The sequence below is a fragment of the Antechinus flavipes genome, chromosome 6 (assembly GCF_016432865.1).
Source record: "Antechinus flavipes isolate AdamAnt ecotype Samford, QLD, Australia chromosome 6, AdamAnt_v2, whole genome shotgun sequence".
Classification (NCBI taxonomy): domain Eukaryota; kingdom Metazoa; phylum Chordata; class Mammalia; order Dasyuromorphia; family Dasyuridae; genus Antechinus; species Antechinus flavipes.
This window is the reverse complement of record NC_067403.1, coordinates 41,376,827-41,401,004: the sequence shown is the minus strand read 5'-3', so window position 1 is coordinate 41,401,004 and position 24,178 is coordinate 41,376,827. Positions and strand designations below refer to the sequence as shown.

Here is a 24,178-nt window from a genome sequence, read left to right as displayed (position 1 = left end):
TATCCTTCCTGGCCTCTCAGAAACACGGATATTCTTAACAATTTAAATTGTTCATGGGTTTCAGGATTTTAAGAAAAAGAAAAGAAAAAAAACTAAAAATAGGAAGGGAGGTAAAAGAGAGGGGGAAAGTGGTATAAGGAGAGACAACTTTCTTCAGCCGGAGTGGCATCTGAGCCAAGTTCACTCAAAACCAAACAAAAAGGAAAAAAAAGTCAAATTCTGCAGAACGTGACAGTTTCTAAAAACAAACTAGAATCATTCAATTCAGTTGCAAAATGAAACTGTAAATAGTCTTCTATAAAAGGAGAGGAGAGTGTGGTAATCTTTATAGGCTTGTCCTGAAAAAACAAAAGAGAAAACTCAAGGAAAACTAGGTGTTGTGTGTGGTGACGGCAAGTATTGCATGGAGTAAATGGATGTTGGAGCGGCACTCCATGTTTTTAATCCTTAAAAGTGGCTAGTAGGGGGTGAAAGTGACTAGGAGGGGAGTGAAAGTGACTAGGAGGGGAGTGAAAGTGACCAAGAGGAGATGAGAACTGACTGATCAGAAGGAGGACAAGAACTGACCAGAAGGAGAGTGAAACTGACCAAGAGGAATAAGAACTGACCAGGAGGGGAGTGAAACTTACCAAGGGGGGGGGGGGGGAAGAAGTGGGGGAGGGTATTAAGAAATAACCAAGACGGGAGTGAAACTGACTAGGAGAGGAGTAAAATTGATCCAGAGGGGATAGAAATGACCGGGAGGGGAGTGAAACTGATCAGGAGGGAAGTGAAACTGAACAAGAGTGGGATGAGAACTGACCAGGAAGGGAGTGAAACTGACCAAGAAGGGTTGAGAAATAACCAAGAGGGGAGATAAAACTGACCAGGAGGGGAGATAAAACTTTTTTTTTTTTTTTTAAACCTGAGAAAAGGGATCGGTGAATACAAGAGCGTGAAACTGAGCGCGCACAGATTTCCCCAGCGGCGCCGGAGCTGCCTCCGCCCCCGCCGCCTCCTTGCCTTTCCCAAGCTGCAGGGCAGAGGTTTCTCTCCGCATTCCTGTGCGGGTCAGGCGGCCGCCCCCTCGGTGCACTCGGGGGATGGCCCGGGCGCTTGGAGGAGGCGGGGGTGAGAGCTTCTCTCCTCCCCGGGGTGTGGTTTGAACCGCGGACAGGAGGCGGGGAGGAGGTGCGGTTTAAGGAGAGCTGGCCTTGGTCCCGCCCCAAAGTCAAGGGCCAAAGCGGTCCGAGGCTCGGGTTTGCGTGCAGCTGTGCCAACCTCAGCGGCAGCCGCAGCTCCCGCACGCAGCCATGCCGTCGCCTCCACTGCGCCTCCTACTTCTCTGCGCCACCGGGCTGCTGCTCCTGCTTCTGCCCCTCTCCTCTTCCTCCTCTTCTGAAGCCGGGGAGTCGGCCGCCTGCGGCCCCTGCGAGCCTGCCTCCTGCCCGCCCCTGCCCCCGCGGGGTTGTCCCCTCGGGGAGACCCGCGACGCCTGCGGCTGCTGCCCGGCGTGCGCCCGTGGAGAGGGAGAACCCTGCGGGGGCAGCGGCGCTGGCAGGGGTCACTGCGCGCCGGGCATGGAGTGCGTGAAGAGTCGCAAGAGGCGGAAGGGCAAAGGCGGGGCAGCAGCCGGCGCGCCGGTGGTGAGCGGTGTGTGCGTGTGCAAGAGCCGCTACCCAGTGTGCGGCAGCGACGGTAAGACCTACCCCAGCGGCTGCCAGCTGCGCGCTGCCAGCCTCCGGGCGGAGAGCGTGGGCGAGAAGACCATCACGCAGGTCAGCAAGGGCACCTGCGACCAAGGTGGGCAAAGAGCGCGCGCCTCTCCCTCTGCTCTCCCCCGCACCCCAAGTTCCAGCGCCCGGAGGGCGCGCGCCCTAACTAAGCTCGGAGCTGGACGCCCGAGGCTAGAGACGCGCCTACCTGAGTGAGCTCAGGGGAGGCGAGGCGTCCCAGAGTCTGTCCGCACCCCTCCCGGTGCCTGCGGGGGAAAGGTGTTGGGCAGGGAGCTGGTGATGGATGCTGGGCGCACCGAGGTAGTCGGTCTCCTTTTTTGGAAGTATGATTTAGAAGTTCGGTTCCTGAGCCAAAAAATGCGAAGAGAGGATATGCAAAGGATCGTTTATTTCTGGAAAGAATTCCTCAAACACTCGCGCCCCCCTCGCCCCCCACGAAAGCATCTCTAGCGTTTTCTCGTCTCTTTTCACTCCATCTTGAGGGCTACCTACCACACTCACTGCCCACTTCCACGTCATTTTCTCTTCCTCCGTTATTGGGAAGAGCGTTGAATATTAGAGACGAAATAGGACGAATTAGATCGTTTAAAAGATTTGGTGATAGTTGCTGTTATTTAAAATAAACATTCATTTAGCGCTTACTGTGTGCCATTAACTGCAAAATTCTTCTCCATTGTTAGCTTTTGGGGGTTGGTAGAAGCAAGAGGAGGAAATTTGTAATGGGGGGGGGGGGACTTTCAACAGAGAAACTGAGGGAAGCAGCTTCACCTGATGAAAGTACTCTATTTTGGAAAGTAATCTAGGTGAGGTATTCTTTGTCTATGCGCCAGAGGAAAATTCAGACTCCCTTGTGGAACGTTTCTGGCTTGAGATGTGTTATTTTTATTATTATTATTATTATTATTATAGTCTGTTATGGATTTTCATTATTGTATTGTTTTCTTGTTTCTTTCATGCATAATTCATCTGCAGGACATGCTGTACAGAGGATAGCTTTGAAATTTTTCTTGACAGTTTATCTTGTTTGTTTAGTTCGTCTGGGACAAATCCAAAGTTGAAACAAATGCAAGGCCAAGTAGTGTCCAATTTTTTTAAAGAAAAGAAAATAAACAAAGTTCAGATTCCCAAAGAAGAAAGCAGAAAATGAAACTCCAATAATAATAGTTGATGTAATCAAACCGACTGAAATGGCCTTTTTCTACACGCACAACTTCCAAGGGAAAGTTAAAATTCCAGACACCCTTATTCACAGCCAAGATTGAGAAGGTTCTGAGTTGAGACCATCAGAATCATCTAGTTCACAATTACCTCTCCATTTCACAGAGGAGAAAATTGAAGCTCAAACACAGCTCCAAGAAAGGGAGTAGGTAATACAGGCAGCAATCCAAGGTGTAACATATATTCAGGAGCAGTGGCAAAAAGAAAGAGTTTATAACATGACTTCTTTTTTATGAGTACACATTTTAATGCCAGAAAATTCTGTTCTCCTTGGCTTCTAGATATTTATTTTGTAATAAACCACTTGAATAAAATAATAACTGGCATATATTCCTTAAAGGCTGGCAAAAATGTTTTTATGAACACCGTCTCATTTGAACCTCACAAAAGCCCTGTAAATATGTCCAAATTTTACCTGCCTTTACTACCCCACAGCTGGTAGAGTCTCTTGATTTTTTTTTTCAATCCATTATTCTTTTCAATAAGAAGTTGGCTCCATTTTCTAACTTTCTTGGATTATCCACCTTTCTAAGAACTTATGCAATGACTATTAAGTGATGAAATGAATGTTGCAAGATATATGTAAACTAGACAAAGCATAGCCTCTTCTCCACATGCTTAAGAGCAATCTAAAATGCTCTTAGGGACTACATGAGGGCAGGGGTAGAGAAGCCGCCTTAAGGCAATAGATTTATACCCAGATCAGTGTTTAAAATCAAAAAGCTTGAGTTTAAATGATTTTTTTCTTTCAATGTAAGAATTTAACTTAGTTTTTTGGTTCTACCTGTAAGTTAGAAACGGCAGGTAAGTGGGGAAATGGATAAAGTGCCAAACCTGGAACCAAGAAGACTTCTTACTGAGTTCAAATCTAGCTTCAAATATTTATTGTGGTATGACCCTGAACAAGTCACTTATCTCTATTAATTTCAGTACCTCATCTTTAAAATGAACTAGAGAAAGAAATAGTAAGCTACTCTAGTATCTTAGAAGAATCACATATAATTGAAATGACTCAACAAGAGTTGGAAATATTTTAGAGAGAAGGCCTGAGAATAACATAATAATTCTTCATATTTTGAAATGTAGTTATGAAACAGAATATTAATCATCTGTTCTACACCCTTCTAGAAAGAAGAATAGAGGACATCCTGCTTAAGGATTAGGAAAACTTCTTTGTCACAAAGACTTTAACTCTAGTGAAATCTCTCTGAAGATTTCCTTTAGAAAATTTAGTGTTTGGTAGAAGCAAGAGGAGGAAATTGAAGTTTTTTTGGTGTTTTTTCAAGCTATAGAATTCTATATGATTAAGGTGAACAGGAATTTCCTGAAAACTTCAACTAGCCTTTTAAAAAAAACCTTTTATTGCTACTTGTTGTTTTTATAGTACATTTATTTCTGAATCTATCCTTTCCCCCATTATATACGCAGGAAATCTTCCTTTGCAGCAACAACTTTAAAACTCAACTTATACATCGACCATGTTAGACCCCGAGTAGCCCACATATATAAATAGCCTATCTCTTCATTGAAAGAAAGAAGGTACATTTCCTCAGTTTTTTGGGGCCAATTTTTTATTCTGTTGTATTTTACTGCTTTTTCTATTTTATATTTTTAAAATCATTGTGTGTACTGTTTTTCCAGTTCTGCTTATTTCACTCCTTATCACTTCATGTGTATTCTTATGTTCCTCTGAATTCATTCATTATTGCTTACAGTGTAATAATATCGCATTGCATTCAGATATCTCATTGTTTAGTCATTTCTCCAATTGATGGGTATCTACTTTTTTTTTTTCTAATTGTTTGCTACAATTTAAACAATTCCCATCATACCCATCAGATTGGCTAATAACACAAAAAGGAAAATGGCAGATGTTGAAGGGGATGTGGGAAAATTGGGATATAGGGATTTAGCAAATAGTTTTTTTTAACAGAAAATAGGGGCAGCTACATGGTGCAATGTCTAGAGCACCAGCCCTGAAGTCAGGAGGACCTGAATTGAAATGTGACCTCAGACTCTTAACACCTCAGTAGCTATGTGACCCTGGGCAAGTCACTTAACTCCAATTGTCTCAGCAAAAAAAGAAAAAAATAGTCTAGGCTAGATTTGCGCTTGGATCTTCCTGACTCAAGTTCTAATGTTTTATCTACTTTGCATGTTATCTGCATGGTGGCACAAATCTAAAATCCCTTAGAAAGCTAAGGCTAGCCTGAGTATGCAGGTGTCTCCAAATGCTTGCGCTGGCTCTTTTCCGGTGTCTACAAGATCAGAGCTTGTTAGCACTCCATCTGAGACCACAGGCAGACAGCAAGATCACCAGGCCATGAGTCACCTTGCCAATGCATGGTCAGCTGAATGGACAATCCATCTCTGTGGCTACACAACAGCAGCCTATCTAAGTGACACCCAAAGGATCACAAGTGGGGACTGAAAACTTCTTTTGATTGGCTTCAACTTGTGACTTTGGATAGTGTTCACAAAACCTTTCTAGCATCTCTGTCCCACAGCAGAAGCTTGAAGTATATACAGAAGATATAGTTAGCCAGATCTTGATGCTTAATAAAGATTTGAATTAATAGGAAGAGAGCTTAACACAAAATTTTAACATGCTTATTTGGAGATTAGGTCCTACTCCAGAAAAGTTGTAAATATGTTTAATGACTGCTTAATGTAGATTCTTTAATGTGTGTGTATATGTATACATATATGTATACATGTGTATATATATTTGTATAAGTACAGTCTTTAATACTACAAAATTAATGAAAGAATATTGAATTCTAATACTTTTTGGGAAAAATTCGTTATTTCAACAAAATACTCTGTACCTGCGATATTCCACAGAGTAACTGTTCTTAGTTACAATTTATTCTGTAAAAAATTAAATTACATGGGCATATTGGAACAACATTCTATTATCCTTTGCACAAAAAGTACCACTATCTTTTTTCCTGTCATTTTTAAAGATATAATATTTTGGATTTGGGTCATATATCCATTTGCAACTTACAGTAGTACATGGGGGACTTATAGTGGTATATGATATGACGGGTGGGTTTAAATTTTTTTCCTCCCAAACTATTTTTCAGTTTTCCCATCAGCTTGTGCCTATAGGAAGACCATTTCTAAGTAATTTGTGCTCTTCAAAAATCCATCAAAAATCCAGGAATTGAGTTTTACTTTTTAAAAATATATATTTGCTAACCTAGTTTGTTTCATTGATCTGTTTTTCTGGGGTATTTTTAACCCATACCAAAATATTTTGATGGTTATTTTATCTATCTTTTTATTCATTTTTATTTATCATATTTTATTTATCTTTTATAGATAAATTTATCTTTATCATATAATTTCCCTCCCTTCTCATCTTTTGTTTCATTATTTCCTTAGAATCTCCACCTTTTGTTATCCCAGAAAATTGGGTATTATTTTGTCTACTTCTAAAAAGTCATTTGTTTGTAGTTTGATTTGTAGGGAGATGACATTTTCTGCTATCCAAAATACAGCAACAGAGATTTTTTTTGGTTTTGACTGATAAGATTGAGTGATTGGAGAACACTAACCTTTTGTCCTTTTGTTCTGGCTCAAATTCATTTGCATGCTCAGCTAGGGAGAACCTTTGTAGATAATTATCAGAAATGGAGGAATGAAATCTTTGAACAGTTGGAGGTGGAAAAAGAGGGAAAAGATTCTATCTTACCCAAAGGACATACTGCCTTCTGTTTATTAGCAGGGTGTGGAGGGCCATGACTAAGGTCCTTTTCTGAGCTAGGTTATTGCCACTATACCCAAAAGGTTTGAGCAGAGTTGACCAGCTAGTTGCCAAGATGAAGCTTGGTTGCTGATGGCTAAGAGAGATGCCCAGAAGCCACCAAAAATCCATTGGAGAGCAGTATAGCAATACACAGCAGGAATTACTATGCTCCACCAAGATCACACAGTGATGGGAGTAACCAGCAAAAGATCAACAAATCATCATCCCATGAGACTGCGTCATCCCCATGTATCACCAAGGGCAACTGAACAAGGGACCCAGTGAAGAAGGCCTTCAGGGAACAATAAGCTCAGCGGTTCAAGATGATGACACCATCAGAAGAAAATCAGACTTTCAGCCCCATTGCCATGAATTATTGCCTCGCATAAAAAATCCTTCTGTATGTCCACTGTTGGTGTATGTATATGTATGAGATGGTGACCCAGGTTATAGATGTATGGCCTATTGTAATTTTTCATGCTATGTGCCAATTCATTAATACTTTTGCTTTGAAGTAATTATATCAACTAAAAACTTAAAAAGTAAACACGATGGTGAGCCCCTATGTCTTTGAGAGAGAGCTGACCTGAGTCAACAGAACCTATGGTTATCATTCTGTAGACTTTAGGTATTGAAGTTAACAATTAGTTGGCATAAATCTCATTATATTGATAATGTCATACAGCCACAGTCAAGAATGATGTGAACTCTAATGGAGTCCATCCTCTTCCTATTGACAACTTTATCACACCCTTAAAAGGAGACCAAATTTCTGGGACTGTCTTGTCAAAATAACTAAGGTTTACTCATCTCACCAAATCAGATAAAGGACTCTTCCTCCCCCTGAGCAGGCATAGGACACAGTCTTGTACTTCAAATAACCTTTATAGTCAAAACACCTTCATTATCCTGTATCACCACTTCTAGGTATCCCACCATGCAGTTGCTGAAGCAGATATAATACATAATGCGTGTGCAAGTTTGTTCTCCTGCTAGGACCTTCCCAAACCCCTCTCTAACTCTCTAAACCCCACTCTTACACTCCACTTCTGACCTTTAAATAGCCCCCTTCATTCACAACTTACTGTTAAATCATTGTGATTTTCCCATGTATTTTCTTTACAATAATAAAGGGCTCCTTGTGATTGTTAATACCTCATTGTGAATTTTTCGCAGTCTGAACCGCTCTCCCAGAAACTAGTACTTCATCACTGGGATAGATCAATATAGACAATGTCTATCCCTCCAATTATTCATTTTATTCTATCAATAATTTAAGTCTTGAGGGATTTTTTTAAGCCTTTAAGCCTTTTTTTTTTTTTTTTTTTTTTTTTGGCCTTAACAGAGCAACTCCTAGATAATTCTAGATTTTGTAGTTTTGAAGACAGTGCACAGTGCAATACATAGAGCTCTGAGTCAAGAGTCAGGAACACCCAAGCTGAAATTCAGTTTCAGACACTTAATAACTGTGTGACTCTAGGCAAGTCACTTAACTGCTGTCTGCTTCAGTTTTCTCAGCTGTAAAATGGGGGTAACAACAGCATCAACCTCCCACGATTGTTGTGAGAATGACATGAGATAATATGTATAAAATATGCTCTGTACATATGTAAAATGTACACGTGGTTCAGTCATCTTCAGTTTGTCTCACTCCTGATGGGTTTTCTTAGTTAAGGATACTGGAGTGATTGGCCATTTCCCTCTCCAGCTCATTTTACAGATGAGGAAACCGAGGCAAGAAGGGTGATGTGACTTGGCTAATAAGTGTCTGAGGCTGGATATGAACTCAAGAAAATGAGCCTTCTTGATTCCATGCTAGGTAATCTATCCACTCCACCACCTAGTTGCCTCCATTTCTACAGCCCCCTCCCTCCCTCAAGTAGGTGCTTATACAAAAAATAATCATTTCCTCCTTCTTCTCTTTCCTTATCAAATAGTCCCTGAAGTCGTTTTTTGAAATGGTCCTCAAGTCCTTAACACTCTAGATAAGACTGCCTTATAAGGAGGTTCTTTTGCTCCTTGGAATTCCCTTGGATTGAGTCCAAGGCCAACCTTCCTCATACTAAATTCCTCTATAGTGAATAGGATTATTTTGAGGTTTCTGTGCATTTCCTTTAACTGCGGCTATCCTAAAAGTTAACTCATCTCATTGTTCCATTGACTATTATTTATAGCAAATGTTAAAAAAGCCAAGAAGTTGTACATCTGTGTTTCTTGATGGAATGGCTCCTGAGCTACAGAGTGCATCCATCAGACTTTTGTCTTTGGGCATATGTATGTGAGTGCGCCTGTTAAACCTGAGATTGAAGTGGAAACATTTTGAGACTCCCAGAATGTGTGTACATGTGAAGCAGTGGTATTTTAAGGTTTCAGCCTTTTCAATTCATCCTCCTCAAGCTGCCAAAATAATTTTTCTGAAGTGCAAATCTGACCATGTCACTTCTGTACTCGGGAGCAAAGGATAAGAAAACTAGGATATTATATAAACTCTGCTTTTCTTTTAGCATTTAGAGTATTTAATATCTCAGCTTCAAGCCCCATTCCAGCTTATTATATGTCATACTCCTTGTGCTCCAGGAAGACCAATGACATCAGGAGGGTGAAGTTTTGACTTGCAAGTGAATTGGATTTAAGCAAGTGTGGAAAATCACACTTCTCCAGTCATTTGAGTCCAGTAGCAAGACATAAGTCAAGACAGCTAGTGATGGCCCCAATCACTCTTTGGTCCAGCTAGATGGGATATGTGCTAGATGGAGCCAGCTTGAACAGGCTCTGGCTCTGAAGCTGTTTCTTAAATTTATTGTATAAATATTTACATCTTGGAAATATCAAATGCTACAAATCAGGGTTAGGTTTATTATTTTGTGGTTTAGCTAGTCTTTGGTTATTGTCCTTCATTCTTGAAGGGGATCAAAATGATATCACTATGTCAGAGCCAAATTACATTGTTTCCTACTGTGGCTGATCAGATCAGTGCAACCTCAGAAGAGTTTACCACAAGTTGGGCACAAAGAATCTATATGAATATTTGGGGTGAATTCTCTAAACTTATCCATCTTGTGGTTTTGGTTTTGGTTTTTCACTTCTGCCTTGCTTATATAGCTCAGAACCTCCTCTGATGATACAGGTGGTCCTGTGCCAGCTGGACTTAAGAAAGTGATGGACCCACATTAATTAAGAAAGAATATGCTGTGTTGAATTTTAAAGTATGTCAGGGATCACAATTTTTTTTTTTTTTTTGGTTTTTAGCCAGTTGTTAAGCATTTTAGCCCCACATCATTGGGTCCAACCATATTGGCCCTGTTGCTATTCCTCACACATAAGGCTCCATCTCCTGCTTCTTTATCTTGCTACTGATTGTCCCTTCATGCCAACATGCTGCCTTCTTACCTCCATCTTTTGAATGGAGACTCTCTTTAGCCCAAGCACCCTTTTTGACATATGAAAGCCTTTCATTTTACATTCAGCATTATCTTTTTAGAAATAATTTTTCTGAAGTGCAAATCTGACCATGTCACTTCTGTACTCTGGAGCAAAGGATAAGAAAACTAGGATATTATATAAACTCTGCTTTTCTTTTAGCATTTAGAGTATTTAATATCTCAGCTTCAAGCCCCATTCCAGCTTATTATATGTCATACTCCTTGTGCTCCAGGAAGACCAATGACATCAGGAGGGTGAAGTTTTGACTTGCAAGTGAATTGGATTTAAGCAAGTGTGCAAAGTCACACTTCTCCAGTCACTTATTTAGAAGAAGGAAGATTACATTATCTTCCTTCTTAAAAATCACCTTGGTTTTTCTTGGACATGGTATTTTATATATAGAAAGCTTATGTATATAAGCTGCTAACTGGTCAAGATCTACTTCATTTTTATCCCTACTTTCAACACCTATCTAAATGTTAGGCCCATGATAAATACTTAATAGATGATGTTGTCTGAAATCACAGAAAACTGTGATTTCTTTCTTTTCTTTCTCTTTGTTTGAACTGTGCCTTGGCAATAGACATAAAAATCCATATATCTGGGAACCACAAAGATACAAGTAAATAACTTCTTCACAAATAAAATTATCAAACGTTGACATTAAGGTTTGCGCTAGAGAACTTCACTTAATCAGGATCTTGATTAATATCTTAATGGTTATTTAGGAAATTGTTTGGGGCTTCATCCTTGAGTTATACAGACTGACTTCCTTGGTGGTCCTAAATTCACCTAATGCTTTGGTATTCTTTTATGAGCCTGTCTAGACCAAACATTTCTTCACTTTTTGGCACACATCATAGACTCTATAAATCTAGACTAACATAGACATGTGAAGCTATCCACATTAATTAGGGCCTTTCCAAGCTCCTGGAAATTGGGTATTTGAGGCCTCTCTCTTAGATTTCATATTAAACTTGATAAGGGATCCCCAGTTGAATTCAGCTCACTCTTTTGTTGAATTCTTTGGATATAGAGAAATAAAAGAAATAAAAAGAAAATTAACTTATAGTTATCATCAAAAGGTTTAAATGTATTCAAACTAAATTAGTTTAATGGCAAAATAATCCGGCTCCTTAAAAAATCCTGTTAAATTTTGTTGAATCATTCATCCAGAGAAAGAGAAAGGAAGCTTAATAGAAATAGTTGGGGTATACACAATGACTTTATATGCCTTTACTACAAAAAAATGGGAGCTAGGTGAGACTGTAAAAAAGAAGAGACTACTCTAGATACTCTTCAGAACAAGAATAGGTTAACTATCTGAGAAACAAAAGGTATCACCGCAGGTGAAGATTCTCAGCACATTTAGATAAGTGCCGTGTGCCATTTGTACTTAGACATTTTTTAAAGTAAAATAATAGAATAAATAAGAAAAAACATCTAAGTACAAATGGCAAATCGTGTTCTTATTTGGCTGTGATAAATTTAAAGCAAATGTGTAATGTGTTGCTATAAACACCTGTTGACTTTTTTATATATGCAATGGAATATTTCCTTGAAATTCTTGGTTTTACATGGCTTATAGCCAAGTCTCTAAATTTCTCTGGCTGCTGTTCTACCCATTAAAATGGTACCCAGCTGACTGCTTGATGCAAATAAATAGTAAAAGTATAGTTTTAAAATATCACAGGAAACATAGGAGATAATGTGGATGATTTTGCTTCCTTAAAACTAAGAAGTTTCTACACAAACAAGCAATACAGTTAAAATTAGAAAGGAAATAGTTAATTGGGGAGGAAATGTTTGTATTTCTAAACCAGTTACATAATTGTTAAATTTTCGCCATTTACACTTAGTAAACTGGTAAACACTACACTAAGGTTTTCATTTATTATTTTGTTGATTGTCTAATCTTTATTAAGATAGATATTATTAAGGTGATAGAAAAATTGAATACTTGAATAACCTGAATAATTCAGGTTAAATTTGAGTGTCTTCTGCATATTCTCTCCTTTGGGCCACCTACCCCCTGAGCCCACCCCAGCCAGTTATTAATCATTCAGATAATGTGACCAGCAGGCCTCAAACCTCTCAAGATTTAAGAGAGGGTTTACTACTACAAGTAGGGCAAGATAGGCAAATGAGAACAATTTGTTCCAATGGCCTTTGGAGCACTTACAGTTGATCAGATATCAAAAACACCAAAGTCATCTACTGCATCCTGGACCATTATCAGTTATCTTGACTTTTGTCCTACGATTGAACTTCAGTGACTCTGGAAGAGAGAGTAAAACTGTGGACAACTCTCTCACTTAAATCCACCCATAATGTCATCGGTCATCTTTAAAAATGAAGGAAAAATAACCCACCCCTCCAAAAAAGGACATGTCCAGAAGTGTTCAGAGACCCTAAAAATCTTAATTTTTAGGGTTTTTCCTTAATATTCAAGGAATAAGGAACCTTTGTATTCAAAAGGTAAAAATGAAGCTGCCTCTAACCACTGTGTTCTTTCATATATGTTCCTCTCTTTTAGAGGAGAATGTTCTCTTTAGGTTGCAGAAAGCTCAAAGATATTTCATTTACCTTCTCCTACTTTAGTGGGCCAGTGGTCAAGTGGTTGGAAGCTTCCACCCTGACATCTGCTCTTCCCTGCTCCAGAGCAAGGGGAAAATTATCAAGCAGTATACTGCCTTGTGCATTCCAAAGAGACCACACAGAAGAAACTGCTGGAGTCGGTTTGGATAATCCAAGCCAGCAGGGTCAGAGACTGTTGTCTCCAGATATGAGCTATCAGAATATTTTGCTTAAGAAACAAATACAGAAGTGAGTTTAAATAGCAGCTGTAGCAATTACATTGGAATCCTGACTTATAAAGAGCTACCCCTGAGGAATCGGTAGTGCATTTGATAGGGAATAAAATGCATAGGCAGCAGTACAGTTCCAAATTAGGCAAGGCTGGAGGAGGGAAATCGTGCCGAGCAACGGCTTATTAAGGATGTTAAACCCAGCTGGAGTGGGTGTCACAAACCAGAGATCAAGGCACTGCCCAATTTTTTGACAGTCCAGGGCAGACACCGAGGCAAAGCTCTGCCAAAGTGGTGTCAAAGCCTATCAGGTGCAGAATCAAAGAACAGTAGAGTTGGAAGGACCCAAATCATCTGCTCTAGCTCATACCCCAAAGTAGCAAATGATGTGCTGAAGGGATTAGACAAAGTTTGGGAAGTAGATGAAGCCTTTCCACTTCCCCAGAGACACTTCTTAGCTTTTTTTTGGCCAATAATAGATTGAGGGGGTGAGATCCATGGCGCTCTGGGCCTAGAATCGGAAAGGGGAATTGGGAAGAGCCCCCTCCATCTTCTTGTCCCTTTATTTTGTGGTCAGGTCCCAAAGCCTTCGTCATTCTATCAGCCTTCAGGCCAAGAGTCTCTACCACCCTTTCCTATAGCTTTTGGAGGGTGCAGCTTACAGTCAATCACTATCACCATCATCCCTCTATTCTACTTTTCCTCCCTTACTCATCTTCCCCAAGGAAGTACTGACATAAATACTTAGCACACCTGGACTGAAGAGAGACAATTTGTCAGTTTCTTTTAAAAAAAATCTCTGGGATCATAAAAAAAGGGAAAGGGACCCATGTGTGCAAAAATATTTGTAGCAGCCCTTTTTTTTTAGTGGCAAGGAACTGGAAACTGAGTGGCTTCCCATCAGTTGGAGAATGGCTGAATAAATTATGGTATATGAATGTTATGGAATATTATAAAAAACTATCAGTAAGCTGATTTCAGAAAAGCCTGGGGAGACTTACATAAACTGATGCTGAGTGAAGTGAGCAGAACCAGGAGATCATTGTACACGGCAACAAGATTATATGACGATCAATTCTGATGGATTGGCTTCTTTCAATAATGAGGTGATTCGGGCCAATTCCAATAGACTTGGGATGAAGAGAACCATCTGTATCTAGAGAGAGGACTATGGAGACTGAATGTGGATGAAAACATAGTATTTTCACCTTTTCTGTTGTTGTTTATTTGCTTTTTGTTTTCTTTTTTTTTCTTTTTGATCTAATTTTTCTTGTACGATGTGATAAATATGGAAATATGTATAGAAGAATTTCATATGTCTAATATATATTGGATTATTTTCCATCTAAAAGAGGAGGTGAGAGAAAGGGAGGGGAAAATTATAACACAAAGTTTTGCAAGGGTGAATGTTGAAAACTACCTGTGTATATTTTGAAAATAAAAAGCCTTAAAATTAAAAAAAAAAAAAAAAGTAAATTGGGAAAAAAATCTCTGGGTCCAAAAAAATCTGTACTATCCCTCAGTATCTTATTCCAGTACATGATAGCCTAGAATTAGTCTTCACCATTTAGAAGTACAAAGTTTCTATAAAGCAGAGGATACCACAATTGATGGAACAGAATTGGCTACTGCCCTGATACTGTGTGTGTCAGTGCATCTCCATGGCCAGCTCAGGTCCTGCCTTAGACCTGCTGGCTAAGAGTAGCTGTATGTGAGTAAATGCCCAGAACAGCAAGGTACATGAATGCTAACTTTCAAATACTCTACTGGGACCTGGCTTATAAACTCTCTGAGTTTCTAGTTATTTTCCTTTGAACCCATTCAAAGGCAATGCCACAAATGTCTTAAGGTTAGAATTGTTGCTTGAATTTATATCTGTTCAAACAGAATCCCAGAAGAATGTCCTTATAAACAAATCATCAGGAACTTCAATCTTGACCTTACTTTTCATTTATCAGGAGACAGAATTATAGGATCATGAGTTTAAAGCCTTTTGAAAATGCCTTATCCAACCATCTATCTCATTCTAAAAATGAGAAAATTGAAGTCTCAGCTAAGATCACTATGGTGACAAAATCAAAACTGAGCTCAGATGTTCTGTCTCCAAATCCTGATTTCTTCCCCTTGTTCTGTGCTATCTTCAGAGCTGCCTGCCCTTGAGATATCCCCAGATTTCCAGTGCAAACAGCCTAATAGGAACCCCTTTTGATGTTGGGATCAAATGTAAAATTTGCTTAGAAGCATAGTTTCTGCCTCTCACTTTTTAATTGACCTCCATCGTGGAGGATCTTTTTTATTGTAATAGCCTCTCAAATATGTTAACAGATGTAACATACATGCTCCAGAGACTAGGATTCAGAAAAAAATTGAGCACAGCTGGGAATTGTCTGACCTTAATGCATCTGCATGGCTGCAGAAATTGTTGGAGGAGAATAAACCTCTGTATTAGGGAATATTTCAGAAGCTATAAAATTTTTTGTTTATTCTGAATTCAACAAATACCAGATGAAATGAACTTTTTCATCTACATGGCAGAAGTAGGGATTTATACATAAAACTGAGAATTTCTATTATGTAGAGCTTGCTTTTCTCTGAAAGTAGGTAATAAATTCAACATGAAACTTTCAAAACTGTCTGCTTCCACTTCTCAATCGTTTCTTCTGGCCTTATTTTTCCCCCAATTTTTTTTGTCAGAATCCTATCCCTAGAATAAGCTGTGTAATAAATATTCAGACATAACAAATTCTCATATTGACTAAGTCAAAAATACATGTCTTAATCTGGATTTTGAATCTCTGACAAGAGGCAGACTGTGTTTCCTCATCACTTCTCTGGAATCCTAATCCCATTTGGTTCAAAGAAAGCTAGATTTACAGTGCATCTCAAGTCAGAATGTGTTTATAATTTTCAGTGGTTAGCTGGCTGATTTAATTAACCAAGAACTCATAAGAATTTCAAAAGCTTCACAAAAATGGAGAGGGAGAGGGCAGGGTGAAGGGAAGGTTTAATATTGACATTTGATCCAGATGTTTCAGAAAGATGCAAATTGTACATTGTATTTAAAAGACTAGGTTCCAGTCCCAGCTCATCTTTATTAGTCCTGGAACTGTAGATGAGTGATTTCATTCTTCTGTGACTCCATTTCTTTATCTGTAAATTAGGGACAATAATTCTTGCATTCCCTTCTTGGGTTGATCCAAGGAAAACATTTGATAAATTGTCAATGAGATGCTCTTTCTGGTTCCCCCTTCCTCTGTGTTTTTAGTGTTAGTTATTCTGCAGTTTTTCTCCATATGATGGATGTTCCAGCTTCATAAGTAAGGTATATTTGAGTTGCTTTTTTAATAAGAGTAATACCTTTGAATCTACCATCAGCACTCTGAAGTCTGCTCTATGCTGCTCCTGAGGGTAGTACACCATAGTGGGTCCATAGTTTAAGGCCATGTAAAGAGCCTCAGAGGAATCCAACTGCATCATTAGCCCAGGATTTACCAACTGAGCTAACAAGCTCAACTTGAAGTGAATCTTAATGAAAATTACTCTTACTCTGATGTCCTGTTTACATTACATTTACTAAAAACTACAGCTAGGTCAGTTAGTATGAATCCTGTAAAGTGGTGATGTTATTCAGTTTTGTGCTGCAGATTTCCACTGGACTGGAAACAATTTTTATACCATTTTATATATTTTTTATACAATTATAGCTTTCAGGAGATTCATTATTCACACTAATTGAGACCTCCTGTAGATTGAAATATCGCATTAATGGAAAGAGTGTTAGATTTGGATAAGGGATTCTAAACTCTAATTTTGAATCTGCTTCTTACTACCTGGGTTGTTGTTGAGTAGTGCCCTAGTCTTTATGATTCTATTTGGGGCTTTCTTGGCAAAGATACTGGAGTGGTTTCTTTCTTTTTCTAATTCATCTTACAGATGAACTGAGGCAAACAATGTTAAGTGACTTGCCCGGGATCACACAGCTCATAAGTGTTTGAGGTAAGATTTGGACTCAAGAAGATGTCTTATCTGTACCACCCAGCCATCCCTGCCACCTGTATAATCTTCACTAAGTGACTTCATTTCTCTAGACCTCTCTGATTTGTAAAATGAGAAGATTGGATTAGGCAACCTCCACAGTCTATTACAGCTCTAAAACCATATAGCCAACAAAGGGGAAGGGGAGAGTTTGGGGAGAAAAATAAAGAGCCTTATTTTGCAAATGATGAGTTTGAGCTGCATATAGGACATTCAGCTTGAAATATCCAAAAAGCATTTGAAGATGTATGATTGTGGCTCAACAAAGGGACTGGGGGATAAATATCTAGAGCTGGAACCAGCCATTGGCATGGAGATGATAACTGAATCCATAGGAGCTAGAAAGACCAATAAGTGAGATGATGTAGAATGAGAAGAAAAGAAGCCCAAGACAGTTTTAGGGGAAACCCATATGCAGAAGACATGGCTTTTCTCTACAAGTCTATGGCAGAAGAACTATGATGATCACCCCCAAAAAAATAAATCTAATGTGCCTACTCAGATTTTTTTTCATAGTTTCTTATGATTTTTGAATACATGTTGCAGTTTCTATTAGAACTAAATCATATGCTTTTTTCAAAAAAAATAAGTAAGAGAAATTTATTTTAAAAATTTTGGAAGTGAAATGTCATCCATTTTCTACTGTAGCAAGAGATGAAAATAAGCATGTTCCTGTCCCCAGGTTCCTAGCATGAGTCATCCTTGACCCTCTCCATCCCTCATTTCCATAATCAATAACTTATCAAGTCTTTTTGATTCTACCTCCACATCTCTCATATCTATCTTCTCTCTATTCCTATGGCCACTATTCTAATTCAAGCCTGTAAAATATTCTTTATTCAGTTATATATTCTTAACCAGAATTGACTTGACTGGTCCAGTGACTAAAACTTTGAACTGAAATAAAATGAGATACATAGATGGCAAAGGATCAATTAGGAATAGCTGAACAAGTTATGGTAGGTGAATGTGAGGGGATACTATTGTGTTGTAAGAAATGATGAAGTGGATGGTTACCAAAAAAAAAAAAAAATCCAAAAAGACTTATCTGAACTGATGCAAAACGAAGTGAGTAGAATCAGAATAATGTATATTTCTTTCTCTCTTTCTCTCTTTTTCTTTCCTTCTTCCTTTCTTCTGTCAGGTGGACTATAGAGTTAAATGTGTATGACTGTATTAATATAATATTTTATGTTATAGGAAATTTAAGGGTCTTTTTTGGGGGCTAATTTTCCTTGTGGTTGAAGGGAACAAACGAGTGAACAATAAAGTAATGAAAAATGAAGGAACAGATGAGACACGTAGATCATCCAATACTTAATCAAAAAATGTACTTGACAAGAGCATGGAAAGGATATTCAGCAAGGATGCAACATTGATTGAGTTCAGTCCATCTCCTCCCCCTTTCCCATTCCCAGATTCGGAAATGTGTCTGGTCAGGAGAATGTGTTGATTCACAAACTAATAGAATATCCATTCCATTTGAAATGCCCTGATTCAGAAAGGGCTTTCCTTTTATAGGAGTAAGAATGCAAGCTCATTTTAAATTTCTCCAAGATAAAATAAGGCAATAAAATCTACTGTTTTAAACAGAGAAAAAACATTCCAGTATGTAGTAGACCTTACTTTTGCCTTATTTGCAAAGATTTCCACATCACTGTTCCTCCTGCATCTGTACAAATCACTGAGAATTGGCTCTACTAAGTCACACACAAAATTTGCTTCCCAGGTTCATATGACACAAGTCTGAAAAGTCACAAGTTAAGAGATCTTCCAAATTTATCTACTTTGTAAGCAGAGATGGATTGGTTAGGCATATGACTCAGCTCGGTCATAAATCTAACAGGGCAAAAGGAAAATTCTCAGACATATTTATTCAAGAGCCATTTTTGGTGATAAAAAGCAAATTGGTCAATCTCCAAGGTCTCTGCCTAATACAGGCCTAATTGCCTTATGTTTAGAGCCCAGTTCAGGTGCCGCCTCGCCTGAGACATTTTCCCTGATTCTTCCAGCTAAAAATAATCTCCCCCTTTGAATTTCTCAATTCTCTTTGACCCTTTATGTACTTGAATTACATTTTAACTTTTATTTTCATTATTATCATTGTCCTCCTTCTTTCTCCTCACGATTTTTTTTTTTTTGGGGGGGGTTCTCTTTTGAATTTTGAGTATCTGGCCCAGGGACTAAACTTGAGATTCATTGATACAGAGAATTCTCAGATAAGGACGCTCCTTCTAACAATGCAGGTCAGCACCTTCTGATCTCAGCATGAGGGAGGTGGAGTTCACATAGCCAGTACCCTCAGCAGTTTATGATCAGAGAAATTAAGTGACCTAGTCATTATGTGTCAACTAGAGAACTGGAACCTCAGTTTTCCTGGCTTCAGAGTTGACTCTCATTAGGAGTATGCTGGTAAATGTTTAACAATCAGCTGTGGAAGCAGGGAAAACGCATGCAAGGAACATTTTAAAATCAAATCTGCACAATTGGGATTTTCTCCATTATTTCCTTAAGTCTCAACAACTGACAAAAGAACAAATCAATTTCTTATTTGTAGCCCTTACCAAATTTCTATGGTATTAGTGATCACCCTAAAATTTGTCATCTCCACTGAAGCTCCAGCCCATCCCAGCTCTCCGTCTACTGTACAGCTTATAATCTCTCTAGCTTCTCTTTAGCTCTTATATATCCTTTGTCTTTTACTAAGTTTTCTCTGAAGAAAAATAGGTAGGAGGTGATAATTGGGAGTTTTTTGGCTTTGTACATAGTAGGTACTTAATACATGTTTTTTTTTAATGACATCAAAATAGCAAATAACTGAATTGACTGAAAAGGATATTAGATTTCAATTGTAGAGAACTTGCAGATCCTACAGAGACACCTGAAAATGAAGTTTTTATGGCAATAGTTGCATAGGGCAAAACTAATATGAAAAAAATTAAAGTTGACAGGTTTTGCCTCTTCATATTGTTTCAGTAAGTTGTAGAAGTCCATTTGATCTCAGATCTTTTTTAACATGTAAATTCAGTAACTAGAATTGAGACCATGGCTTTGATGATTTAGGTTAATCTTAGATCATGTACTGGGGCAATTCCTTTTCCCGTAAAAGGGAGATCACAACTCCCACCTTTTTTTTAAAGTCAGAAAATAAGTTACTTGTAAAATTTCTTACTGATCCCAAGCAGGTTTTTGGAACTGCATTTGAAAAAGTGACCAAGTCTGTTTTTCCAAGGTTCCTTGTTCTCCTGCAATAATTCTCTTTAATAATCATTTTAGCTTCTTGGAGGTTTCTGAGCAGGCAATAACTGTGCCTCTAGCACAGCACATTACCCCCTCAAAGACACTTAAATGTTTTGTGGAATGAATGAGATAAGTAGAGATGTGTGACTAAGTTAACCAAAGAGTGAGGGGGAATAGGTTTCTAAAATGGGAAAGGTTTGATGTATTGGTTATGACAGTAGAAATCAAACTTGGTATTTTTTAAGCTCATGTAAAGAACTATATTGATTACGAGGTAGGGTTCAGAAGTATAATAATAATAGAAACTATGCTACTTAACAAGGCTGCTAGATAGATAGCAATAAATAGAAAACTGAGCTTGAAGTCAGGAAGGTCTAAATTTAAATCTGACCTCGGATGAGTAGCATTTGTGTGACCCTGGGCAAGTCACTTAACTCCAATTGTCTCAGCAAAAAAATAAAAATAAAAAACCCTTATCAGGTAAGAGAGGGGAGTAGATGGTGTGGTGGGAGTGGTAGCAGCAGTGGTGGTGGCTGTGCGGCAGTAGCAATAGTGTGGGCAGAATGATTAAATTGATTGAAGTTATCAAAATTATCCTTACAATAACTAGCATTAATATAATGTTTTAATGTTGGCCATTGCTTTACATATTTTAGCTAATTAGATCCTTAACAACTCTTTGAGTTAGATGCTCTTATTCTCATTCTACAGATCAAGAAACTGGGGCAAAGAAAGTTCAATTCAATAAATACTTATTAAGTACCTACTATGTGAGAAATAATGCAAAAGACAGTCTTTGTCCTCAAGAAGCTTACAGTCTAATGGGGAAAACAACATGCAAAGAAATATATACAAAGCAGACTATGTACAGGATAAATAGGAAATAATTAACAGACAGAGGGTACTGGAATTGTGAGAGGATTTGGGGGAAGAATTGCTGTAGGAGATGGGATTTAGTGGAACTTTTAAAGGAAACCAGGGAGTCAGTAGGTGGGCCAGAGAAGGGCATTCCAGGTATAGTGGACAGCCAGAGAAAGTGGCCGGAGCCCAGAGATGGAGAGTCTGTGGAACAGCCAGGAAGCCAGTGTCCCTGGTAGAGAGGGGGCACGTGTTGGGGAATAAGGTGTAAGGAAACCAGATGGGTTGTGAAGACCACCAAACAGAACATAATGAGTTGTCCATAGCTATATAGCAAGGGGAATGTCTGTGAGAGGATTTGAACTGAAACTTGCAGGCTCCGAGTCCCGCACTCTAATAACAGAACATACCCAAAATACCCCCCAAATAGCCACTATGGAACTACAGTTCCCTCATCACCAGCACCACCGATGAATTTACCAAAAAAAAAAATCATGAATTTTCTGGTATTCCTCTGAAAAAGTGATCAAAATAAATCACTACTTTAAGCCATATCTCTACCTGCTGAAAAATTAAGCCTGCATTGATCTCTGAGTTCTGAAGAATAAATCATGCCTTAAGCCAGCTTGAATGAAATCAAATCCACCGTGGAAATTCCCCTAAGCTTTCACCTCTGTGAAATGAAAATATGACCCACCGTGGGATTCCTCCGGCCCCAGCAGGGAAGTTCAGTAAAGAAACTGGCCATGTGTGAAGCTGCGGCTCCCCTGGCTGCTATTCCAAGCGTGACCCTTATCTCAGCCTCGAGAAATTACCAGACACTCAGAGAAACCAAGGGGGTTTTTCAGCTGTACCCTTAACTTTCTCCTTTTTGCTAATCATAATTTTATGCATTGGACTGCAGTGAATACATTGTAATGTATTATTTATTTGTTTCTTCTTCAAGGTAGGTGGAAATATACAAGGAAATATACAATGTATATTTCCACTTTCCTTGAAGAAGAAACAAATAAATAATACATTACAAATCAGTAAGACAGGAAGATGTGGTTTCTTCTCACCAACACTAACATCATTACTCCTTGTTGGAGATGAGAGGGACCCCCAAAGTGTCAGAGCATAAGGCCGTTGCTTATTGTAGTTACTGATCCAGTTATTGAAAATGAAATTAATCAAAAGCTGGACATAGTCCCTGATAGAGGCAGGAGATCTGAATGCAGTTGCTTTCTGGATTTAGTACTGAAAAAGACCTTACTAATCCAAGCTTCTCTCATATTAAAATGGAGTGCAGAGGCAGCTAGATAGATAGAGCACCAGCCCTGAAATTGGGAGGACCTGAGTGCAAATCTACTTCCTGGCTGTGTGATCCTGGACAAGTCACTTAATCCCAATTGACTCAGGAAAAAAAGTGTAGTTCAGAAGTTAAATAAATTCCATACATGTGGAAAATAAGAGATGTGATTTGAACCTGGATTGTCTCAAGCCAAAATCTAACTTTTTTTACACTGAACCAGATTACCATTTGGTTGTTTATTTTGTTTTGGTTTTAACTCTTTGGATGTATGAGTCTTAGTTTACCTTAGTTTTTAGGATTTTGAGATTCTAATATTAGAAAATAGCAGGAGTGTTTCTAGTAGGCTTGTATTCAAAAAGATCATAGGGACCCACATGTGCAAAAATGTTTCTATCAGCCCTTGTAGTAGTAGCAAGGAACTAGAAACGGAGTGGATGCCCATCAGTTGGAGAATGACTGAACAAGTTATGATGTAGAAATGTTATAGAATATTATTGTTCTGTTAGAAATGACCAGCAGGATGATTTCAGAGGCCTGGAGAGAGTTACATGAACTGATGCTGAGTGACATCAACAGAACCAGGAAATCATTATACACGGCAACAACAAGATAATACAACGATCAATTCTGATGGATGTGGCTCTTTTCAATGATAAGATGATTCGGGCCAATTCCAATGATCTTGTGATGAAGAGAGCCATCTGCTCCCAAAGAGAGGACTGTGGGAACTGAGTGTACATAGAATTTTCACTTTTTTGCTGTTGTTTGCTTGCATTTTTTTTCTTTCTCATTTTTTTTTCCCTTTTGGATCTGATTTTTTTTTTTTGGCAGCATGATATTTGTGGAAATTGGTATGGAAGAATTGCACATGTTTAACATTTATTAGATTACTTGCCGTCTAGGAGAGGAGGTGGGGAGAAGGGAGGGAAAAAAATAAATACAAGGTTTTGTAAGGGTGAATGTTGAAAACTATCCATGTATATATTTTGAAAGTAAAAAGCTTTAATTAAAAATAAAAAGAAAAAGAAAATGGAAGGATTCCCCCTTCCCCAATGTCTATCTGTGAAGAAGAGAGGGATGAAATTCTAGGGTCCCACATAAATATATAGAATATAAACTTCTTGAAGGGAGGGACTATCCACTGTACCACTGAGCTGCCCAGAGGACATTATAGAATTATTAACTGACTTAAGTTCAATATTGTTGTGTCTCAGAGAACAGGGAGACTCAAGGGGAAGAAGACATTCCCTCAGTGGAACAGACAGAATCCACATACAACAATAGTCAATTAAGTTTTCTATTTAAATGTACATAGTTTATGTGGTATTCCAAAACAATTAATGTAGTCACATCGAAGATCACTACTAATCATAAATCACCACAAATATCACAATAATGGAAAAGTTTGAAATATTGAATTACCAAAATATGACATAGACATGATGTGAGTACATGCTGTTGGAAACATGGCACTAGGCAGACGTCTTCAAAGCAGGATTGCTACAAACTTTCCATTTATTTTTTAAAGGCAATTTTAAAGCCACACAGTAAAGCAAAGCACATAAAAATGTGGCATGCCTATATATTTCTTCTAGTCTAACATATTTTGTGCAAGTGGTATGATTTTAAATCCATATATGTGACTATGGGAATACAAGAGATAAGGCATATTCCCTCCTGCAAGGTACTTTCAATATATGTATATATGATGCCCACAGTAGGCATTTCTGTAAATACTGATTGAATGAATGGAAATCGGCAATTTTCTTTCTTTTTGAAGTACCTACTATGTGCATAGAGTACCAATTTGGTAAAGTAAAAACTTCATTACTTC

At 38.5% G+C, this 24,178-nt stretch overlaps 1 protein-coding gene across 1 annotated transcript in view; it reads left to right on the top strand.

The window, feature by feature from the left end:
• Window positions 1-1,197: 1,197 nt before the first annotated feature.
• Window positions 1,198-24,178, top strand: part of IGFBP7 (insulin like growth factor binding protein 7) — a 72,248-nt gene continuing 49,267 nt past the window's right edge. Inside the window, exon 1 of the mRNA XM_051965126.1 lies at window positions 1,198-1,782. Within this exon, the coding sequence (XP_051821086.1) occupies window positions 1,293-1,782 (490 nt within the window). The 5' untranslated portion in view covers window positions 1,198-1,292. The remainder of the gene's footprint in view (window positions 1,783-24,178) is intronic.